General features: G+C 46.1%; 1 protein-coding gene across 1 annotated transcript in view; it reads left to right on the forward strand.

Annotated features, from left to right (window-relative positions):
- The window catches only part of FYTTD1 (forty-two-three domain containing 1), an 80,197-nt gene extending 56,439 nt beyond the window's left edge, over positions 1-23,758 (forward strand). The window contains exons 7-9 of the mRNA XM_029615561.1: positions 11,055-11,129; positions 20,478-20,601; positions 20,872-23,758. Coding sequence (XP_029471421.1) covers positions 11,055-11,129; positions 20,478-20,601; positions 20,872-20,967 — 295 coding nt within the window. The 3' untranslated portion in view covers positions 20,968-23,758. The remainder of the gene's footprint in view (positions 1-11,054; positions 11,130-20,477; positions 20,602-20,871) is intronic.
- Positions 23,759-24,722: the final 964 nt, after the last annotated feature.

A 24,722-nucleotide genomic window follows, 5' to 3' on the forward strand; every position in this document is an offset into this window, starting at 1 on the left:
ATTAACCTTGAACCCTGAAATTCCCCCAAACTTTCTCATTTTTCTTAACAGCTCCCTAAGGGACAATTTTGGTTTAATAACTGTAAATAGCAAATTGTCAGCAAACAGTGAAAATTTGTAATCCACCTCTCCCATCTTTACATTGCAAACACAGGAAATTTAGTTGGATCTTCTCTGCACAGGGTTCGATTGATAATGCAAACCAAAGAGGAAACGATGGACGCCCTTACCTGGTTCCTCTCTTCACCCCAAAGGAATACGAGTATCCTTCATTAATCTTAATACATGCATGCGGGTTTTCATATAAGAAGGACATAAGAAATTGCCATACTGGATCAGACCAAGGGTCCATCAAGCCCAGCATCCTGTTTCCAACAGTAGCCAATCCAGGTCGCAAGAACCTGGCAATTACCCAAACACTAAGTAGATCCCCATGCTACTGATGCCAGAGCTTCAAACCTCTTTTTAAACCCAGCTACACTAACTGCACTAACCACATCCTCTGGCAACAAATTCCAGAGCTTAATTGTGCATTGAGTGAAAGAATTTTCTCCAATTAGTTTTAGATGTGCTATTTGTTAACTTCATGGAGTGCCCCCTAGTCCTTCTATTATCCGAAAGAGTAAATAACAGATTCATATTTACCCGTTCTAGACCTCTCATGATTTTAAAGACCTCTATCATATCCCCCCTCCGCCGTCTCTTCTCCAAGCTGAACAGCCCTAACCTCTTTAGCCTTTCCTCATAGGGGAGCTGTTCCATCCCCTTTATCATGTTGGTCTTTTAATCCACTCAATAAAATCCTGTCCTAATTGCATTTTCTCGAACACCCTAAAGAGAAATGGCCAGTGAACTCTCTTGAAGGCTTTCTCTGTGTCTACCGTTAGCAGGTCTGCTGGCACACTCTCCTGCTGCACCTTCCAAATTAATTCCAAGACCCTCCTGGCGTTATCTGACGTCAACCTCCCCGAGACAAACCCCGATTGGTCAGGGTCAATTAATAAAGGAGCCACTTCTCCCAATCTTTCCATTAATACCTGAGCCAAAATTTTTAGATCTATATTAATCAAAGTACTGAGTCTGTACAAACCACAAAGTGTTGGATCCCTAGCCCCTTTTGCTAAGATGGTAATTCCAGCTATTTGCATAGGACGAGATTGATCCACCACTTCGCAGAGAATTAAGCATTTTAACCAATGGTTGTTCCAGAGCTGGCTGAAATATTTTGTAGAACCTAGCTATAAAGCCATCAAGTCCTGGCGCCACACCCATTTTAAATTCATTAATTACCTGACTCACTTGATTTCTTTAAGTCTCTCCCTGGCTTCCTGAGCTAGCGTAGGAAGGTTTACCCTCTAGATATTGCTCAACAGCCTGCAAGCCAATGTGTGCCTCTGAACTATACAGATCTTCATAAAACTGTGTGAACCTTGTTGCATATTTCCCTTGTGGAGTATAGAAATTTACCTGTTAAATCTTTTATTTTGGTAATATGATTTTGGGTGAACTTTTCCTTCAACCGCCTTGCCAGCACTCCTCCTGTCTTATTACCGAACTCAGTGTGCCACTGTTTGAACAAATCCTCCAGTTTCTGCAACTTATGGGGCACCGGTGACCTCTTATGACTCATTTGAAGCCTAATAATCTTTTGCGTAAGCAGAAGCCTTTTCTTCTCCCTTTCCTTTTTAAGGAATGAAGCCCATGAGATCAGCCTTCCCCTAGTGACTACTTTCAGACACTCCCAGAGAGCACCAGATATTATCTCATCCGTTTTATTAATAGCCAAATATTCCCATATGTCCTCTGCAAGAGATTCAGTAAACACTTTATCTAATAATCTCAATCCCCTTAGAATTACGACAGGACCATGTCTTCCAACCTTCAGGAAGAGACTTAAAACATGGCTGTTCATGAAAGCATTTCCGGACCCTTAATGATTCACTTCCATCAAATGCAGCAACACTGAGCATCTTCTATTAAACTGAAACAAACAATACCAACCAATCACTACAATGTTTTACCTCTTGTTAAACTTTTTATCTCTCCTCTAACTCTAATCCCAGTTAGAATAACCCCTGTTTTATTGTAACTTTTTCTTCTATGCACTTGTTATACTTTTGTAATGTATACTCTTACGTTTTAGCTATGTACGTTATAATGTATTGCTCACCCCTTGTTTTATGTAAACCGACATGATACGAACTTCCGTGAATGCCGGTATAGAAAAACACAAATAAATAAATAAATAATAATCTATCATTTAAATAACAGTATCTCACCTCTTCATCCCTACAATTTGTTCTCAGTCACCCATACCAGAGTGAGGTTGGATCACATGATGTTCCCCAAATCAGCCTCTTCTCTGTGTCCCACTAGCGCTTTATCATTTAGAAAATAATCCAAACGGGAGTATGATCTGAGTGTGTGTGTGAGAAGTACGTGAAATTCAGAACTGTCTGATTCCTCAGTCTCTATATATCAACCAGACCTCTGTCCACAATTAAATGCTTAAGGGACTGCCTATGTTTTTTCATGCTCCCAGCCCCCGAGGCTGTATTATCTAAGTAGGAATACTGTGAGATATTGAAGTTGCCTCCACTGATAAGACGTCCCTCCGCCCACATCTCTAATAGCTTTGAAATATTATCTAAGAAAGGTCCTTGTTCAGAATTAGGAGCATATAAGTTAAGCATTGTAAACAACTCATTAGCTATAAGGGCCTTAACAAGAATGTATCTACCCTCTGTATCCCTCAGTACTGCCCACACATCTCCAACCAGGGAATGAGAGAATATACCTATCCCTCAGTACTTGCTGTCTTTAGTCGCTGAAGAGATATACTGCTATAAGAAGGTTTTATCCCACATCAACTTCTCTTTGTGCTTAGATAAATGCATTTCCTGATAAGACTATCACATTAGCTTTGAGCGTAGCCATATCACGAAAAAACATTCTCCTTTTGACTGGAGAGTTTAAGCCCTTGGTGTTTATAGAAATCAATTTCAAGATTCCCCACCAATGTGTAATAGACCCCCTCTTAACCTCAGCTAAAGCCCTCTCTGTAACTCTCACAACTTCCCATTGGCTACACGTATCCCCATGAACCTCCATACAGTCTTCAATTTCCAGTAAAAATGCACTATCCCCATTCCTCCCCCTCCTCCCACCTGTCTTCTCCACTGAACCTCTTCATGGACCCCCTCATCTTGGAGAAGAGAAGTCATTGTGTCAGACACCACCCTCTGTCCCCCCTCCCGAATCCTTAGCTTCATCAAATTATAAGAAAACTAAAATTAACCAAGTCCCCTCCATCATCAGAATAGTGAACACCCAGCAGATCTCAGACGAAAAGAGAGAAAATGTTAAGCTAGCATTATGCAGATCAATATAACATCATAGAATTACACTGAGCTACACTGTTCAGATCAGGGCGTGCCGCAACGTTCTGCCCACTTTGCCCAAGCATTGCTATCTTGGGGTTTCTCCACGCATCTTGTCACCTTCCTGCACTTTTGCCACGATCTCGTGTTGTGAAGTCTCCAAACCAGTTACCCGCATTATATCCACCGCCTCCTGTACAGTTTTCACGCAAGAGGTCACTCTGCTGATGATGAAGCTCAAGCAAAATGGAATGGCCATCTCTCTTTTATGTTATTGCGAAGCTGTGCAACTGTTCTGAAATTCCCTTCTTTTGTGGATAGTGGTCATGGCTAGATCTTGGTATATTTCACATTAGTGGACCAGCTTTCCTTGGTATATATCACATTAGTGGACCAGCTTTCCTAGCTGCTTTTGCCACTTTTTCTTTCAGCATGAAACTGTAAAAGCAGGCTACGATATCTTGAGGTTGGTTATTACGAGGCTGCCCCAAGGATCTTTGGGATCTTTCCAGTTTAATCACAGGCGCCATCTCCATTCCTCCATCCCACCCCAGCACTTCAGAGCAGATATTAGATACCCCTTGGCACTCCCCGGAATCTCAAATTAGCCTGTCGAGATCTATTCTCCATATCTTCCAGACATGCTGAAAGATAATCACTGGCCTGCATTAGCTCTTTCTGTGCCTCCCTGCAGCGAATCAAGTCAGAGGCCCGTTCATCCAGATGAGACTCTGAATCCTCCACCTGGTGCCCCAGGTCAGAAATGTCATCCCTCATTTCAGCCACCATGTCTACAATTTCTTTTTTGAGACCCGCCATATTGCTGCGGAGCTCGCAAAACCAAGAGCGAAATTCTGCTTGGGTAGACATGCCGTCCTCCATTACATCTCCGTGATCATGGTCTACTTCTACAGCCTCTTGTTCCTGTGCCATTTCCTCTTTGGGCCCGATGGAGCTAGCCACTGCAGCACTCGCGAACGAGAACTGCTTTAGGTCCACCTGCTTCTGCGTCGCCATTCCCACAAAGTTCTCCTGTGTTTGCGATGTGTCAGCTGTCTGGAGAACGAGACGAATGCACGACGGAGGGGGATTATTGTGGATTCAAATCGGGATCCTCGGACTTAAGCAGCCATTCTGATCGATGATGTCACTGCCTGACTGCAGGTATTCCTGGATTGACAAGACTTCCTGAATTCGCAAAGTGAATTTTTTTACTGTTAATATATATTTGAGCCTAGTATAGCAGTTGTATATAATTGATTAATTGTGTGCCTTGGTTTTTAGGAGGGGGCAGATTTTAACTGAAACCAAAATGTGTGCAATCTAGAATGCTTTCCTGGATCTGATTAGCCATTGTTTGCAGTTCTTCCTGTGAGAGGCAGCAACAAGTTATCTGAAATTATTTGCTTATTTATATCTGGGCTAAGTATATTTCTTGTCTGATTTGTGGAATATTTTGTGCCTTTGAGGGGGGGGGGGTGGTTATTTGTGAACAAAAGTCCTAAAGTGTGTATTGGGGCTGAAAAAAAAAATAAAAGTTCATAATTTGCTAGAGGGAAGGGCTCTTTGTAGATTTCATTGGTCTAGAGACCAGCATTTGGGAGCAGACAGTCATTGTTTGTAGTTCTTCCTGTGAGAGGCAGCTGCAAGTAATCCCAACTGTTTAGTTACCTCCCTCTCTACCCACCCACCCCTAAGTTTACTTTTCTTATATAATCTTCCCTGGATTCCTAGATACTTAGCTTCAATTATTTAATCTCCTATTACATAGTAGTTCCTTACAGCTAAGATAATAGTAACTTAAACTGACATATTGCTTGTAAAAATTGGTTTTCATATTCTACCTAATAATCTTTACTGGCTAACACTAATACTTTTAGTTTTTATTTCAAATACGTATACAAATCTTTGCTAGAGCCTAAATTCTGCCTTACCTTATCTATATGATTTTAAAGAATTAGTGATAATGTAACAAAATGTCTTTCATTCAATGCAACAATTGTGGTGTTTATGTCCCAAGGCCTATCATTTGGAGAATCAATGGTTGTCCCTTTTACCTTCAGCTGTCTGCAATTAAAATGGAGCTGATTCATCTAAGGAAGGAATTGTCCAGGTTTCAGTTAACCCTCCTTCCTTGAGCCATCCATTATCTCTTGCCCATCTCCCACAGAGGTTTCAAAAACCCAGAAAAAAATGGTTTACAGTGGGCTCTAGTAGAACAAGACATGTGATAGACAGACATCCACCGTCCCCAACTTTACAGCATTCTAGGTATCAGCCCCCACTCCCACAGAGAGATGTCAGACATCCAGGATTCAAAAACCCAGGAACAATTGGATAACAGTGGGCTCTGGCAGAATATGGCCTGTGATGAGGCCATATTCACTCGCCTCACTGTTACCCCTACATAATGCTTTTTCTGCATTGGAGAATGAAGAAACCTCAGCAATAGATTTTGAAGTGATTTCTAAAAATGAAGTCACCCAATGAGTCCAGAAACCTTTCAACAGAATCAAATGTCATAAAAGAAAGCTGCTTCTGCTGGGAGACTCAATCATCAGAGGAACCAATTTGGGAGTATCTTTTGATAGGGACACAACAGTTGTATGTTTTCTAGGATTCTCAGCTAGTAGAAATGCAAAGCAGATAGCCCAAGTCATTGAAGAAGCAAGTAGGAACTTTGATGTCAGTGGTGTTGTACATCTGGGGACCAATGACCTCATTAGAAAGGGTATCCATGAAATACAAAAAGATTTCCAAAATCTAGGAAAGATAAGACACACTGCAAAGACCATTGCATTTTTTGGAAGTATTACCTGTTCATGGAAAGGGAAATGAGAAGCTATGCTATATGGATAATTTCAATTCCTGGCTCAAAACCTGGTGTACAGAAAATGGTTTTGGATACATTGGAGGCTGGGATTGTGCATGGAGCAGTAAAAGGCTGTATGGAAAGGATGGCCTACATTGGTCTGTAGCAGGAAGGAGGATGCTAAGTGAGAAATTCAGATTATATATTAGACATTTAAACTAAAGAATGGGGATGGCCAATGAAATAGACATGTCACATCCCCCCCCCCCCCAAGCAATATAGGAAGTGGGAGCTCAACAAAGCAGAAAAGGTGTCCAGGAAGTGCAGCAAATCAAGGAAGAAAAATTGGAAAGCTATGACTACAAAGGCTCATAGCTTGGGCAATAAAATCCCAGACCTGCAAGCCCCAATGGTGGAGGCAGACATGGACATTGTTGCTGATTCGGAGACATGGTTCATGGATTCTCATGACTGGGATGCAGCTATAACTTAAGGAAGGACAGAAAGAGGGAGGAGTAGCTCTTTATGTCAAAAACAATATCCAAGCAACTGAACTGCAAGGAATGTAGTGTAGAGAAGAAACATTATGGGCCATCCTAAAAAAAAGATGTTGTGCATTCATTTTCACAGGAGTAGTTTACAGGCCTCCGACTCAAACTTAAGCACTAGACAAAGATCTAGTCGAAGACATCCAGAAGATGAGAAAGAAGGGAGAAGTGTTAATTGTTGGAGACTTTAATCTGCCAGACGTAGACTGGAGAATCCCTTCTGCGCAATCTAACAGAAGTAGAGAGATAGTGGATGCCCTGCAAGGGGCTCTCTTCAAACAAAGGGTAATGGAACCCACGAAGGAGGGAATTATACTCGCTCACTAATGGGGATAATGACTCTAATGTCCAGGTGGATGCCCACCTCAGCACCAGCGAATCATCAAACGGTATGGTTTGATATTGCAAATAGGATACAGAGAAGTCACGCGAAGACTCAGGTTTTCAATTTCAAAAATACAGACTTTGTCGAAATGGGGAAGTACCTGGTGGTAGAATTAGAAGAATGGGAGAAAATGAGAGAGGAGAAACAGTGGGCCAAACTAAAAGGAGCAATTACAAAGGCAACAAATCTGTATGTTTAGAAAAGTAAAAGTAAGACGAGAAACTGATCTGGTTCTCAAAGGAGGTGGCAGATAAAAGCAAAAAGAACAACGTTCAAGAAATATAAAGGATCCCAAAAAGAGGAGCACAGGGAAGAATATCTGGTGAAACTGAGGGAGGCTAGGAGAAATCAAGAAAGCAGAAAGTCAGGCAGAAGAAAAGATTATCAAAGAATTAAAGCGAGGTGACAAAACATTTTTCAGATACATCAGAGAAAGGTCTGAAGTGGTATAATGAAATTGAAAGGTGACAAAGATCAATGTGTGGAGAGAGATGAAGAAATGGCGGAAATATTAAACAAATGCTTCAGTTTGACGTTCACTAAAGAAGACCCTGGAGAAGGATTGTCGCTAGTTAACAAGACTGTGGATGGGGGTGAAGTAGACTAAACTCTGCTTACAAAAGAAAATATATGGGAAGAGCTAGGAAAACCGAAAGTGGACAAGGCCATGGGGCCTGATGAGATACATCCCAGGATACTGAGGGAGCTCAGAGATGTGCTGGCGGGTCCGCTTAAGGACCTGTTCAATAGATCCCTGGAAACGAGAGGGATGCTGCAAGATTGAAGAAGAAGGGTGGTGGTCCCGCTTCATAAGAGTGGGAGCAGAGAGGAGGCTGGAAACTACAGGCCGGTTAGCTTCACCTCTGTGGTGGGAAAATTAATGGAGACTCTGCTGATGGAAACGATAGTGAACTATCTACAGTCCAGTGAGTTGGTCAACCTAAGGCAATGTGGATTCACCAGGGGAAGGTCCTGTCAGACAAATCTGATTTTTTTGATTGGGTGATTAGAAAATTGGATCAGGGAAGAATCTTGATGGATTTTAGTAAAGCTTTTGATATGATCCCACATAGGAGACTCGTGAACAAAATGAGAAGCTTAGGAGTGGGTGCCAAGGTAGTAGCATGGATTGCAAACTGGTTGACTGGCAGGAGATGCAAATAGAATGAAGAAAGAACAATGTTCAGTATCTTTGTGAGCGACTTGGCAGAAGAGATAGAAGGTAAAGTTTATCTATTGTGAATGATACTAAGATCTGCAGCAGACATGTCTGAAGGAGTAGAGCGAATGAAAAGTGATTTAAGAGAACTTGAAGAATGGTCAAAGATTTGGCAGCTGGTATTAAGTGTAAAGAAGTGCAGAGTCATGCATCTGGGGTGCAGCAATCCAAAAGAGCTTTATGTGATGGTTGGTGAAAGACTAATGTGCACGGAGTGGGAGACTGAGAGAGGGACCTTGGTGTGATAGTCTGATGATCTGAAAATGGCGAAGCATTGTGACAAGGTGATAGCTAAAGCCAGAAGAATGCTGGGCTGCATAGAGGAATAACCAGTAAGAAAGAAGAGGTGATATTGCTCTTGTACAGGTCCTTGGTGAGGCCTCACCTGGAGTACTGCGTTCAATACTGGTGCCCATATCTCAAAAACGATAAAGACGAGATAGAGGCTGTCCGTAGAAGAGCAACCAAAATGGTGAGGGGTCAGCATTGGAAGACTTAGGCTGAAGGATGTGAATATGTACACCCTGGAAGAGAGGAGGTGCAGGGGAGATATGATACAGACCTTCAGAAACCTGAAACGTTTTAATGATGCACAATCATCAAACCTTTTCCGTTTGAAAGAAATCAATAGAACTAGTGGTCATGAAATTAAACTCCAAAGAGGACGGCTCAGAACCATTGTCAGGAAATATTTCTTCACAGAGAAGGTGGTGAATGCCTGGAATGCCCTTCCGGAGGAGGTGGTGAAGACAAAAACGGTGAAAGAATTCAAAGGGGCATGGGATAAACACTGTGGATCCCTAAAGGCTAGAGATTGGAAATTAAGAAAAGAGTGCATGGGGGTAACTGGAGGTAACTTGCTGGTGTGGCAGTTGCTACCCTTAACAGTTAAGCCTTGATACTGTTAATGCTTCAACGGCAGTGAGAAAAGGGGAAGTGGATTCAGACAGCAACCAACAAGGACCCCGACTTTTACGGTTTGAGGCACAAATAAACATGGGGGTAACTTGCTGATGCGGCTTTTGCTACCTTTAATCACTAAACCTGATACTTTTGATGCAGCTCCAACATTGCTCTCTGCTTTCACGGCAATAGTTAAGGGAAGTTGGATTCAAACAGCACCCGAGGGCCCTGACTTTTACGGTCTGGTAAACTGATAAGCATGGGGGGGGGGGGGGGGGGTAACCTGCATACTACAGCAAATACGGGCATAAGCTTGCTGGGCAGACTGAGAGGATCATTTGGTCCTTTTCTGCCATCATTTCTGTGTTTCTCTCCAGTGTTGCTTTTAAAACAGAATTACAGCTTAGCACCTGTGAGCATAGCCCACCATAGTACCTGCTCATTGAAATGGTTTATTTTCTCTGCTAATTGGCAGGGGCGGGGGTGCTGCCTTCTAACTACTGAAACACATTCCCTTTTTTTTTTTTTTTTTAAACTCTTTATTTGTAAATTTTTCTTGGCATACAAAATATATCATTGCACAGTAAGCTTACATCTGTATCTGTTATGTAACATAACATTATACAAAGCATATGCTCCAGGAAGAGGTGAGATAACAAAAACACGTGCAAAAAGGAAATCAGCCATCAAATGAAAGAGAGAATTACATCTAACCAGCGGTTCTATAATACTCACAAGTCCCCCCCCCAAATAGCACTGCACGTAAACATCTTGTTTCTGGGCACGTACCTGAGGCGTCCACTGACAAATCTGGGCTCGTCAGCCGCCCGGGCAGGGATTGCACTTCCAGAATGTGGCGATGGTCGATGGGTGGCCAGCAACGGCGCAACGACTAGATTCCCTTGCGTGTAAGGGACTAGGGACTTGTCCCCATCTACCCAACAGTCCAGTGAGGGGCGCTATAAAAACGGGGAAAACCTAAAACGTCCGCTATCTCCTGAGTGCCCCCCCCCCCCAAAACTGCCTTACCCTGTGACAGTGCCACCACATACGAAGGTATGGACTTACCTCTCCACACTTTCGCCAGCACCTGTTAGAGGAGCACGAATACATTTTAGGAGGCGCATTCCTGTTTCGATATTTTGTATGAAGAGCGCAGTACATCAAATGAAAAATCAAACGAATCCATTGCAGGAGCTGCTGAGAGCATGGGCGGTTCTTTGGTGTAGAGCCTGCCAGGTGCTTAAAGCACAGCTGAGGATGGGGAACACAGTTCCTTGTGTGCTTTAGCCCCCAAAATGGCAGAGAAGCTAGAAATTGCAAGGAAATTCATTAATGCTTCTGGTGTTTGGATAAAACAGGATAAGATGTGATGGGACTCTTTGGGAAAGATTATCAGGTGCCGTTTTGTTAAAGCTGTCAGCAAATAAGTGTCACATAAAATCTGACATGTTTGTGATTGTGTAAATTACTGTGATCTACAAATTGGAAGTTGGGAAAATTTCCTGGAAACTCAAAATTGAGCACAGAACTTGCCACGCATCAGTAACGTTCAAGATTTTTTTTTAAATTTTCAGCTGGTTTCACAAAACTGGAAAGGTCTGGACTTTCTGATTGCACTAGCCCGCATTAATGCACTGCACAGGAGAATCTGAGCCGTGCATGCCGCTGATTTCCCAGTTCCTGAGTGTCCCCGCTATAACCGAGGGATGAGATTATGTGCTGCTCCCCTGTGAGATTATTGGTTCAGTAAGAAGCAGAAAACTCTCTTCTCTTGCTAACAGCAAGCTCTTTCTCTCCAAACTAGATGGCGGACATCCAGCACCAGCGGGGGCATTCTGACCATATCCATAGACAACCCGGCAGCCATAAACACCCCTTTGTAAGTACCAGCAGTTGTGGCTGCTTGCTTCTGTTCTGTGCTGCATACACAGCTCCTGGATGTGTATCTGGAGGCTAATGCGCTATTAGTAACTGCCATTTATCAGGTATATAATGCATTAATAGCTCAATACCAACCTCTGTTGCATTCCCTAATGCTTCTGTGGCTACAAATAGTAATAGCTGTGCTTTGCTTTCTTGTAATAAATTGTTACCTTGGTGGCTGTTGCTGTCATGCAGGGGTGGGGGGGAGGGTAGTAAAGGAAGCAGCTGCGCCATGGACCCAAGGTGAAGGGGTCACCCCCCACCACGAGAGCCGGCTTGGTGCACGGGGGCTCCTGTACCAGCAGAAGATGGATGCTGCCAGGGGGATGACTTCACCTTTGGTTGACCCAGCTTTATTACCGACTGGAGCCATCTCGGTTCCTCTGTGCTCGCAATATGTGAGATCAGTGTGCGAGGAGAAGTGCTGGCAGGAAATTTCAAACTTGCTGAATGCTGATGGTTCTGGCTGTCAGACTGAACGAGCTTCGGTGAAATGCACGCCCTCCTCTGCCAATCTGGTGCTGGAGATGGGGGCAGAGGAGAGGCAGGAGTTGGGAAGGATGGCAGACATGAGCTGGGGATGGTGGGAGGGGGGAGACTGGGGGGGGGAGGGGTGGTGAAGCAGGAGATGGGTGTTGGGAATGTAAGGGGAGGGGCAGGGTTGCCATCAAATGACATTTTACTGACAGTCGGGCTGATTCAGTATGGTGCGCTCGGCCTTGCGCACCTTTAGCCCCGGTTTGGCCACGCGTCGAAAACGCACGGCCACCCCCCCCCCCCCCGAAACTAATAGCGCCCGCAACATGTTGATGGGCCTATTAGTTATTCCTGTGCCCAAAGGCAGAAGTTAATTTCGGCTGGCACAGAGAAAGTGTACAGAAAAGCAGAAAAAACTGCTTTTCTGTACACCCTCCGACTTAATATCCTAGCAATATTAAGTCGGAGGCCCCAAAATTTAAAAAAAAAAAAAAAATTTAAATCTGCCCGCGGCTTGGAAGACGGACACTCAGTTTATCTGGCGTCTGTTTTCCGAACCTGTGGCTGTCAGCGGGTTCGAGAACAGACACCGGTAAAATTGAGCGTTGGCTGTCAAACCTGCTGACAGCCACTGCTTCTGTCAAAAAGGAGGCGCTAGGGACGCGCTAGTGTCCCTAGCGCCTCCTTTTACCGTTGGCCCTCATTTACATACTCTATCGCGCAGCCAGGAGAGTGGCCTGGGCGCGCGTCGGGACAGCCGGCGCTCACCTTGGAGCGCCGGCTCTCCCGCGGTTTTTACTGACAGCCCAAGTGTGATTATCTGCCATGCCCCCAGGAATCCTGCTTTCCTATGAAGTTAAAATCACCAAGAGGTGGGGGAAACCCCACGCTGAGGGCACCCTCTGTGATTTGAAATATTCAGTGTGGTTCTACTTTTCAAACGTTTGGATATTAGGCGGGGACTTAGGGATGGGGTAAAAACTGGGGAACAGATGGGGGCAAACAAGGACTCTGAGATTATGTATTTTTTTAGATAGGAAAGCAGACGAACAAGGACACAGATTAGGTAAAGATGGAGTGTGAAGTGGGAGTGGATGGGAAGAGAGTGAGGACTTGCATTGGAGGGCAGCAGGGACTTGGCGATGGAGTAGGGTACGTAAGATGGTTCATAAGGGTAGGAAAGGGCAGAGAGGTAATGGATAAGGACAGGCTTTGGAGGCTGAGGGTGGGAAATGAAGCTGCTTAGAGGGAATGGGAGGCTGGGTAAGGGAGTAAGACGGGGGCTGTAAACCAGGGAGAAGAGGCGTATCAGAAATGGAAGCAGACTTGGTGAAGAGACAGAGATAGAGGAAAGCAGGTGAGAGCTGAGAAATGGGTTCAGTACAGAGGGTGGAAATGGGGAGCTAGGGAGAGAGTGCAAAATGGGGGGGACTATAAGCTGGGGAAGGAATAAGAGTGGGAAGCTGATAGGCACATGAGATAAAGAGAGAGACTGAGAATTGGAAGGAAAGAGGGTGAAATTTAGCAATGGGTGAATAGTCAGGAGAGAAATGAAATGGAAAGATCAGTGCCAGACCGGCAAAAACACAGGAGGAGAGAAAAATAGAAGGGGAGACCTTGGAAAAGGACTCGGGGAAACCATTAGGAGGAAAATGGAAAAGAGAGACTGGGAGCAAAGTGATTAGAAGAAAAAATGTCCAGACTAAGGTGTAAAAACCCCCCCCCAAAAACATTTTATTTTCAGTTTTTAGTGATTGGACTATGTCAATTTTGTGACTGTGCAGGTCCCTGTACGTACCCAGATCAGGCCAGACTCCTGGGGTTTGCCTCCTTGCCAGCAGATGGAGACAGAGAACATTTCACTGACACTGTACATAACCCCATGTGCCACCTGCAGTCCCTCAGGATGTCTCTGTCTCCAGCAGTTGGCAGAGGTGCAAAACCTGCAGTTCTGCAGTCAGGAGACAGTTTTGAACTTATGAGCCTTTCTCCTAGGGGTTTTTTGGGTCCTGGTGGGTCCTTCCCTGTCTGGTCGAGGTGGACGAGCTGGGGGTTGCTGACCCTTATGTACACTCACTCCTTTCTTCAGTGGGCTATAAATCTGGTGGTCCAGATCCCTCCTCTTCACGAAGCTTCTGAGGTGGCTGCAGGCTCAGGGCGGCGGTTTTCTTTTAGTTGGTCCCTTTTTTTAATTTAGCTGATTTTTCTTTTTTTCTGCTAGCAGCTCTGGTTTCCAATCTAGGGAGTAGATATTATAAGTTTAGTAAAGTTTTGAAGAAGTAAAAAAAAGTCCTGGCTTTTTTTTCTGATCTGCCATGTGGCCTGCGCTCCTGGAACCTGAACCTCTGCACTAAAGTGAAAGTATTGGCTTTTATGTAAATTATTTGTTCTCAGTAAAAAAAAAAAAAAAAAAAAAGAACAAAGAACGAGATAGAGGAAGATCTGTGCAGCAGCAGGGTTCTAGGCAGGGGAAAATTACCTTAGCAGCTTGATGAGCTCAGCGATGGGGTTTGGGGTTTTTCAGCAGCTTCTCTGCCTGTGAAGGAGACCGGGTGTTGACTTCCTGACACTGAGGGACGGTTCCCCTGCTTGCCTTTGAGGTGCTTGTGGTGCCATGGGTGTGGGTAGGAACAGCATGTGCATGCAGCAAAAGGAGGGGAGGGGTGTCTGTGTCAAGCATGACTGCACCGGTAGATCAAGCCTCACGGGTGACGGGGTCTAGCACTGAGGCTTTCTCCGTCAGCGTGTAAACGGCACCCTAGCAGCATTGGTGGGAGAGGCAGGGGGGAATCCCTCCTCAGCTATCGCTGGCAGGTCCCTGTCCCACAAAGGTGCAGAGAGGCACTTGCACTGAGGAGGAGGAGAGGTCTTTTGCCAGTTTTAATTTGAATGTGTGCAAAGCATGTTTAGAATGAGATGCTGGCTCTTGGCCCCAGTCTCCATGGATTCTCAGCCAGTCAAGAGGCCTGAGCTGTTGAGAAGCTCTTCAGGCCGATGATGTTTGGTGGCGGATGTTAAACGGATCCGGGCCTAAACACGCTTAAGGTGCAGGTGGGTTTTACTTAGACGTGTGGTAGGCCACCCACTGCAGCAGTTCTTTTCTCGCGTGCATAGTCAAGTGCGCTCATTCTCACTGCATGGCGGTTGCATGTGCTCGAACCTGTGCGCGTAAGGCCATGGCCTAGATTTGAGCGTGTACATCTGCGACCTAGACTTGAACGCATATTTGCACAGGTACTTGTGTACGTAAGGCTGCGACCTAAACTGGAATGCATATTTGCGCATGTATTTGTGTGTGTACAACCACGAACTAATCTTGTGTGTATTTGCATGCATCCTGGAGGGGTGTGCATGTACGCCCAGGTGGCATTGGTGTGCACGCAGGAGGCTACCTAGAGCTGAAGTTCAGGAGAGCTAGGCACCAGGGACGAACAGCTCCAAGCACCTTGCTATCTGTGAGGCTTGCCATCTGATAGCAATTCAGTGCTGTTTAGATGATCAAAGCAATTTGACTACTACAGCTTTTGACCATGTTGTATCATCCCCACAGCCTATGGTATCTCTGCAGGAGGGAGTGGAGTGGAAGGCGAGGTAATGGTCTGTTCTCCTCCCTTGTTCCTGAGAGAGGTTGGAGAGAGCAAGGTTGGGCCTATGGACTCTGATATAGATCCATCCTCTTCCTCCTCCTGGGTGAAATGTTTCCAGGGCCTGCAGACCTTTCTGCAGAGGTGCCCAGCAAAGATGAATCAACCTACTGCATAGGGATCACGTGCTTGGGTTTCCCTTTTGTTAGTCATGGTTGAAAAATGCCACAGGGAGGCTGTCCCTGGTAATGTTCATGGGGGGAGGGGGGGTGGATCATGAGACATCGGAGGATTCTGATGTGGATTTGGCTTTCTCACTTCTAGAAGAGGGAGAAATTGCCCATGATTGAGAGCCGCTTTAGACTCTGCTCAGATTTTTCTTTTTTTCACAGAGATGACTTGCTGAGTCTGTTGGTTCAGGCCCTGAACACGCTTAGTGTGGCCGGAGGTCAATTTTAGGTTGCGCATTCTGTTTCTTTTCCCACCCGTATCCAGTTCAAGCAGTATTGGATTTAAAGACACTAAATGCAGCTCTCAAGGTCTCCCGTTTCCACATGGAAACTCTGAGGTCCATCACAGTGGCGGTACCTAAAGGAGAGTTCTTGGCATCTCTCGCTTTGATAGAGGCACCCCACCCAGACACTTGAAATTTGTATGCATAAATTTTTAGGTGAGAGCCAAAAGAAGCACAAAACTACCGTGGCTAATGGCACTGCCAACAAAGAAGCCTAATGCCTTGCTCTCTGCAATGCTTGCCATATTAGAGCCTCGCAGTTGGACCTAGATGTCAACTTATGTTGGCACTGTGAGGAAGCCTAAGGGGAGTTGGCCTCCTAAGACTTTGCTAAACCAGGCTCCTCCCATTCGGATGACAGGTTGGTCTCTGCCTTAACAGGAAGTATGCCGGACCTCAGTATCCCCTTGAATGGGACATCCACTGGAGAGGGAAATTCAACTGGTCCCACCCCAGTACCTCTTGGATTAGGCATGGACCCAGATGCCTTTCCTTGGGTGGAGTTTTTCCAGGGGCTACAAGCCTTCATACAGGTGCAATCTACTGCCTCACTTGCCCCTGTCCGAACAGAACTTCAGCCAGTATCCCCACCCTTTCCCATTCCTACTGGCAGACCCCGAGATATGCATCGCCTTTCCAAGAGTATTCTTGGCAGGGACCCAGATGGCACAGACGAAGGGTTGGATCCTGATTCCTTGGAAGATGGGGAAGTCCTCCCTGGGTTGGAACCATATTGGACCATGTTACTTCTCTTTCATAGAGACAAATTTCCGGCTCTCGTTTCCCAGACTCTGAAGATACTAGAAGTTCATGGGGCGGACTCTATGAAGGAACCAAAAAAGAATCCCATTCTGATTTTCCTGCAGAAAGCCTCCTGCTACTTTCCAGTGATGGATGCTATCCAGGAGTTGATTGTCTGGAATGGGGTACCCCAGAAGAAGTTTTAAAGGGGACGGGGCGTTGGAAGCTTTATACCCTCTGGACCCAGCGGTGAGAGAAATTTTGCATTTCCCTAAAGTGTATGCATTGATTTGGCCGTCTTCAAGCGAACAACTATCCCCCAGTGGAAGGAGGGAGAGGCCTTAAAAGATGCGCATGATAGACTGATCGAATCTATCCTTAAACAAGCCTTTGACACTGTAGCAATGACCTTGCAGATCGCTTCTTGTTGCGCTCTGGTGGCTTGTTCGTGTCTGCTTTTCTCTCAGGAGATTGATTACTTGGGAGTGAATTCCAGAGCAGTTATGGAACCCGCCGTCGCCTTTTTAACACGCAGGCTCTGATTTGGTCTGTACTTCGGCCAGAGGAGTGGCCTCAGTGGTGGCGGCGGCCAGAAGACAGCTATGGCTGTGGAACTGGTCAGTTGACGCAACCTCCAAAGCTAATCTTACAAAGATGCCCTTTAAAGGATCATTCCTATTCGGGAGCTCGTTGTAAAAGCTGGCCAGTAATAGGGCGAATCTCCATTTCCCCGGTTACCAGAAGATGAGAGGAAGCAGCTACAGTGCCCCTCGCCTATGAGGGGTCATTCCAGAGGTTCCCAGTGTTTTCACCCCTTCAGAAATTTGACATTTAAAAAAGGATTGGATAAGTTCTTGGAAAAGTCCATTACCTGCTATTAATTAAGTTGACTTAGAAATTAGCCACTGCTATTACTAGCAATGGTAACATGGAATAGACTTAGTTTTTGGGTACTTGCCAGGTTCTTATGGCCTGGATTGGCCACTGTTGGAAACAGGATGCTGAGCTTGATGGACCCTTGGTCTGACCCAGTATGGCATGTTCTTATGTTCTTATGTTCCTTGTTACAGGAACTCGGGTAGTAAACCTTTCCAAGGGCATCCTCAAGCCTTCCTAGTCCTTGGAATATCTGGGAGTCTGGTTCAACACCAAGTGGGGCAAGGTCTTTCTTCCATTCACATGGATACAGAAGATGATGCACCAGGTGTGTCAGTTGGTGAACACTGTATGCCCGATGGTGTGGAGCTATCTCAAAGTTCTTGGTTTGATGGCTGCAATCTTGGAACTAGTGCAGTGGTCGAGGGCACACAAGCTTCCTCTTCAACGCTCATTGCTATTAAGTTGGAACCCACAGTCTCAAGACCATTCGGTTTGTCTCCTCTTACCGAGGGGAATCTGTCACCTCCAGTGGTGGTTACAGGAAGCTCATCTGAGCAGGGGTGTGTCCCTGTCCTCCCCGAACTGGCTCGTTCTCATGACAGATGCGAGTCTCCAGGGCTAGGGAGCCCAGCTTCAGGAGCTGACGGCCAAGGGACGTGGACAGAAGACGAGGCCCTCTGGAATATCAATCGCCTGGAAGCCCAGGCAATCAGATTGGCGTGTTTACAGTTCAGCCACAGACTCCAGGGCCAGGCAGTCCAAGAGCCAGTAAATGTCACAGGAGATGGACCTCCTTATGGAGTAAGTGGAAATACATCTACAGATGATCTCAGCCTCCCACATTGCAGGAAAAGACAACATCAGAGCAGACTTTTTAAGCAGGGAAAGTCTGGATCCAGGAGAGTGGGAATTGTTGGCAAAAGCATTTCAACTGATAGAGTATGGTTGGGGCCTCCCGTCAATCACCCTGCCAGCAGCATCCCACAATGCAAAGGTTCCTTGATTCTTCAGTCACAAAAGAAATCAGTGGTCCCTGGGAGTCTATGCTCTCGTTCAGATCTGGCCGGAAGACGAGTTGCTATACTCCTTCCCTCCATGACCCCTGCTGGACAGGGTCATTCGCAGAATCGAGCACAACAGGGGACTAATCTGCTACTAGCTCCAGATTGGCCTAGATGTACCTGGTATACGGACATGCGGAGGCTCCTAGTAGAGAATCCCTGGTGCCTTCCACCGCACAGGGACCTGTTACAAAATGGGGACTGGTCTTTCACGAGGATCAGACTCAATTCTGTTTTACAGTCTGGCCCTTGAGAGGGCTCGCCTGAAGAAGCGGGGATATTCTGCGGCAGTAATTATCATCTTACTCTTCGCTCGGAAGTTCTCCATGTCCCTAGCGCATGTGCGGGTCTGGAGAGTATTTGAGGCCTGCTGCGGGGAACACGGTGTCTCCCCTCGGGCAATCAAAATCCCACTTATTCTGGAATTTTTGCAGGACGGCTTAAATAAAGGTTTGGCCCTTAACTCCTTGAAGGTTCAGGTAGTGGCGCTCTCCTGTTTCAGGGGTGAGGTGAATGGGATCTCCCTGTCGGCTCATCCGGACGTGGATCGTTTTCTGAAGGGAGTGAAGCACATTCGGCCTCCTCTGTGGTTGCCGGTTCCTTTGTGGAATCTTAATTTAGTGTTGTAATTTTTGGAAGGTCCTTTAGGCCACTGCGCAGTCTTTCCTTGCGTTTATTGACTTAGAAAATGGTATTCCTGGTAGCTATATGCTTGGCACGTCGCATCTCTGAACTGCAAGCATTGTCATGCTTGGGAGCCTTTCCTCAGGATTACTCCAGGGGCATTGCAGCTACGCACTGTTCTGTCCTTCTTGCCCAAGGTAGTCTCAGAATTCCATTTGAATCAGTCCATTTCATTGCCAATCCTAGATAAACTCAAGGATGGGGAGGAATATCAGCTCCTCCGTCATTTGGATGTCAAGCTTTTAGTGCAGTATCTGGAAATCTTAGAATCGGTCTGAAAGATAGACCGCCTGTTTGTCCTTCATGGCAGACGGAAACAGGGCGAACCAACTTCGCGGGCTACCATAGCTCGCTGGATTAAGGAGGTGATCACAGGAGCCTATATGGACCCTGGGAAGCCATTACCCTCTCGGATTAAAGCTCGTTCCACTAGGGCTCAAGCAGTCTCAGGGGCAGAGGTTGGACTACTATATCTGGCAGGCGGCGAGGTGGTCCTCCTTGCACACCACCTCCAGGTTTTATCGCCTGGATGTACAGGCCCAAGAGGATGCTGCCTTTGCATGAGCGGTGTTAACTGGTCAGTGGGCAGCCTCCTGCCCCGATCGGGAGTAGCTTTTGTACATCCCATCAGTCCTGAGTCCATCTGGCTGCACACTAGGAAATGGAGAAATTACTTACCTGGTAATTTTCGTTTTTCTTAGTGTAGACAGATGGACTCAGCATCCCGCCCTCGGCTGCCCAAAACCTGTGCCTCAGGTCCTCCCGTGGAATGGGCCTCGAATCCAAGGGATCATGGTAACTGTTCATCCAGTCCCTAGATTAAAGTACCTGTATTCTTACTGGAGCTCAGTGTTTATGGTTGGTTGAGTACAGTTACGGTTATCCGTTTTTTTAAATCACGTTTTAATCATATTTTCAATTAAGTCCTTTCATTAGTATGTCCACGGTGGCTTTTGAAGAGCATACTGGAGAGCTGAGGTCTCTGCAGGGGAGGTGTATCTAGGGTGATGTCAGCTTTGCAACCTGACTCCTTCTCCATCTACTGGAAGGGGAGCATAACCCATTGGTCCTGAGTCCCATCTGTCTACTACACTAAGGAAAACAAAATTATCAGGTAAGTAATTTCTCCCATTTTGTATCCAAATACAACGTGAATGTGCAGTCTGAAGCATTATCTGAATGTGGTGCAGCTGTGATGTGGCTATGACCGACCATCAACCAGTCAGAAAACTCACCGTATGCTTTCTGCGAGCTGACCAAATGATCCCCGTATTCTTTGACCCAGTTGGCTATGCCAGTAGTCCTCTTGCTTCCCCACCGCAGCCTGCTGCCGTAGAATCAGTCTTGTGTGTGTGTCATTGCAGACCAGCGAGGTCCAGGTTAACCCATCCTCTTCTACCAGCATTCCTGATGAAAAAGGATTCGTCGGAACCGAGGATCCCCAAAGGAGTAGCGCTCCAGTTCGATATCAACAGTGTGGGAAAGCAGGTGACCATCCAGTTTATTTTGTTCTTGTGTTTGTTTGTTTGTTTTTTTTACTCTCTGTGCCTTGTCTTCTGTCCCCAGCTGCAGAGGGCGCAGGGATTCATCAGCAGGACTAAACCTAGAGCAGCAAGTAGCATGGACCCTTCCCAGCTGTGGGATTTCAAAGCCCCATGTAAAGTGCGAACCCCCCCCCCCCCCAGTTGTAAAGGAGTAAGTTCCTCAGGTGAGGAGGTGTTTTTGGATTCAGCATCTTTCTTTCTTTTTCATTTGCAGACAGGAATAACGCTGAACGAGCGCTTTAGGATCCTGAAGGAGCAGAGGAGTTCCCTGATGTCTGAGAAAGGCAGCAGATTTGTCACGGTGGGATAGATTCTCTCCACCCCCAGATCTGCTTTTCTTTTCTATACATGGACTCGGCCATTTTGGGGGGGATTTTTGTTCCAGTTGTGTTCTCTCTTCTTTTTTTTGGGGGGGGGGGGGGGTGGGGGGGAGGATTTGAGAAAGAGAACCAAGAAGTTGCTGTTCAGAAACCGACCCGACAGGCAGCAGATCCTTTTTTTTTTTCTTTGATGCAAATGAAGTAAAAGACTTTTTTATTGTTTTTACTTTTGAATTTTTATTCCTCTGCCGCCGCCCCCCCCTGCCCCTCCAAAGAACAGAAACGGCAATAAATGATGGGGTTTGGTTACAGCAGTAGCCAAGCAAGTGATAGCATTGTGCGTGCTTATTACAGGTGACTGAACGATTTGTACACGTATAACGAGCAGAGCTATGCAGCAAAACCAGCAGAGCGCAAACATTTTTTATATCAGTTGAGGATCTGACAAGTGAAAACTAAATTGCTTTCTTTATCGAAAGGGCATAAAACGATTTTCCCGTTCTTTCTGCTCCGTCTTGGCTTTTTTTTTTTTGTGTTTTTATTTAAAGGCCTGGTCCTTGTTTGCACCAGCCAAGCATACGGGGGCACCAAACAACCATGCGGCGTGCATTTGTGGCTTACCCCAGCAACCTTGGAAAGTTTTTTTTTTTTAAATTACGGGGATGGAAGAGGGCGGGGGGGGGGGGGGGGCGGGACGACCTCTTGTGAAGTTCCCCGTTAGAAGCAGGAGGAGGGATTTATGGTTCTTGACGTGGCAGTTGCGAGAGACCCCCGTGTCCTTAGGACAGGCCGGGCTACCAGATCAGAAGGGGTAAGCCCCGTCCCTTAAACTCAGAGTGACGGTGAATCTATAAGCGCCTGCCATAGGAGCCAATGAGGAGTGCGTTCTTTGCTGATGTGTTACGAGAATTTAACGGGCTACTTCTCTTTACCTTTACAGAATGGAATATTATGAGCTTTTGACTTTTGTAACTCCCAAATAAAATCTGTTCTGTTTCTCAAGGTTATTTTATTTTTATTCTTTTTTTTTTTAAGCAGAAGCAGCGGTGGGAGGTGTTGGAGAGTTGTGCACAGCAGGAGGGAATTTTAGGGTACAGGCTATCATGGCAGTGGGGAGATTAGAGCACGAGAGAGTGCAAGTGTTTAGACTAGAGAGAGAAGCATACATCAGGACCGTGTATAAAATCAAAGTCTGCTACACTTGAAGAATAAAGTGGGTTTTTTTGGGTTTTTTTGTATTTTTTTTGCTTTACCCCTCCCTCCCCTGCTAACCCCATTGGTACAGACAGAATGGGCAGTTCTGGGACCTCAGCCCCCCCCCCCCGAGGCACACTCCCCATCGCTATGACTGTGGCCAGCAGGGGCCACGGCGGTGATAGCAGCCTTCATCCCTTTTCCTGAATTCACCGCTCCCACCATGTGCCCCTGCCTCCCCCCCCCCCCCCCCCCAGCTCAGAAGCAGAGTCCTCCTCCTTTTTACACTCCTGGGTTATTTTTATAGCTTGTATTTTAATGCATTCAAATCAGCACTTAATGGCAGCTTAAAATGTACCGGGTTAAGTATAAAACGTCTCTAGCTAACACCTGCCTGAAACAATCATTGTCCAGTCCTTGGGTTTCATTCTCACTGCTGGGAATGCCCTCCCATGTCCTGGCTCGGTGTGGGTTCCCAGTGCGAGCCCAACTGCAGCCTCTGGCCAGCAGTCTGAGGAGGGTGAGGGCTGGAGCTGCGTTGGCCACTGGAGCCCCGTGCAGGTGTGGGTGGGGAGGGCTTTGAATTTTAAGTAGGTTTTGCTTCCGTTTAAAGCTGAGCTCTTGTTCCCAGTTGATCGACTAAAATGGCACAGACGGTGATACCGGAGCTCGCTTTTTCAGCACCGGTTTTCAACCAAGCCGGCAATAATTTCACCTTTGTGGCAGGTTCCTGAACTGTGTTGCCGATTTTATTTTCAGAATTTAACATGATTTTTACATCTCTTTGGGGGAAAGACGTGGAGAGCCAGAGCAAGAGAGTTCCCATATATTAAATTTCCCCCTCTCCTTCACAGACAGAAACCATGTCAGCTTAAAAATAATCTAGTTTAACGTGAACAACAAGTTTAAATTTTGATCTTGGCAATAGCTGTATTAAATTTATAAGCGCTGGACGTTTACCTCCTCCCGTTTTGCTCCGTGTAGCAGTAGTCGGGCCAGCCCGGAGATTCGGCGGATGGTTCTGGTTTGATCTGCCACACCCTGGGCTTGGTTGGGGCTGGTAATGCCTGCAGAGCATGTTCACCACCCCCTGGTAGCTCGGCGTCGGGGGGGAGAGTCGTGCTCGTCATTAAGGCCCGACACATGGGATTTAGGTGATACAGGGTTTCAGGAGGCTCCTGCTGCTGTGATGAGCAGAGTAGGAAGAGGCGGGGTGATGGGTGGTAGGGGGGAGGCCTGTTAAATAGGGGGGGGGGGGGAAATCTCCAGGAAGCTATGAGTTTTGAAAGCTCGTAGCACTAGAATTCCGGCACCAGTTCTGATTGAGCTGAAAGAGAAAGGAGGAACTGCCAGGCCAAAAAAAAAAGTGTTTCGTTGTTGAAGTAGCCAACGTGGTGTCAGTTTTGTTTCTAGCCTAGAGGGTCCCTGTGTGTTTCTCGGGGGGGACTTTCAGAGTTAAGGAAGATGCACAGGGAGGTGCTGCTTCTGCAGAGGGAAAGTTTTGCTGTGAACGTTTTCAAAGTTAATATATTTGAATCACAAGCTGTTGAACAAGTGACTTTTATAATAAAAATGTTACTGGTTTCATAGTTTGTGAGTTGTGTGCATTTCTTAAATCTCGAGGCAAGTGTTGTGATTTAATTGTGCTGTTCATGTGCTGTTTAATCCATGTCTTATTGGCTAAATAAACCCAAAAGTGAAATATTTCAGGGGGTTACTTCAGGTTACATTTTTAATCAAATATATATTCAGTGAGGAATAAATAAAGCCATGCTATAATTTTAATGTGTCTAATCTCTGATTTGATCACTCAATTTCTAGTAACTGTTCTGAAGAGCAGATGCTCGGATAACACGGTACCTCAACATATTGGATGCTTGTCGCAGATTAGAAGTTTGCATGTGCAATGACTTTTTCCATTGCTGCACTTATTTAATTTTAACATATTCAGCTTTTACATTCTCCTTCATGCATATCTCCCTGTGAAGCTGGCAATATGCCTTTCCTGTACATACCCAGATCAGTCCAGACCAGTAAGTTATGCACTCCCACCAGCAGATGGAGGCAGAGAACAAAACTTCGAGGCACTGCTGTATACCAAGTGTGCCACCTGCAGCTCCTCAAGAGAGACTCCAGCAGATGGTGGTCGTGTATACCTGCAGCTCTGTGTGAGACGGATTTTTCTTGCTCCCTGAGGGGCTAGGTTCAGTGTCTGGGCCATCCCTCAGGTAGAGCTGGGCGAACGGGGGGGATTGATTAACCCTGGTGGTGCTAGCCAGTGTGGTTCCTGGTCCCCTGATAGCCAGGGGACTGGCTCCCTCAGCGACCCGAAGGCTCCCCCTCAGTGTCTGCGGTACAGGGAAGTGGCCCCTTTGGGGATTTTTTTCTATTATTCTTAGCTTAGGCTTTACATTTTTCTGTTACTACAAATTAAAGTTTTTGTGTTTAAAAAAAAAAAAAAAAAAAAAAAGCTCCAAGTTCCCTGTTCGCCGCGGCTCCCAGGGTAAATCAGTCTGCCCGGTGGTGCAGAGCCAGGCAGACACCTGAAGAG

Source organism: Rhinatrema bivittatum, chromosome 9 (genome assembly GCF_901001135.1).
Source record: "Rhinatrema bivittatum chromosome 9, aRhiBiv1.1, whole genome shotgun sequence".
Classification (NCBI taxonomy): domain Eukaryota; kingdom Metazoa; phylum Chordata; class Amphibia; order Gymnophiona; family Rhinatrematidae; genus Rhinatrema; species Rhinatrema bivittatum.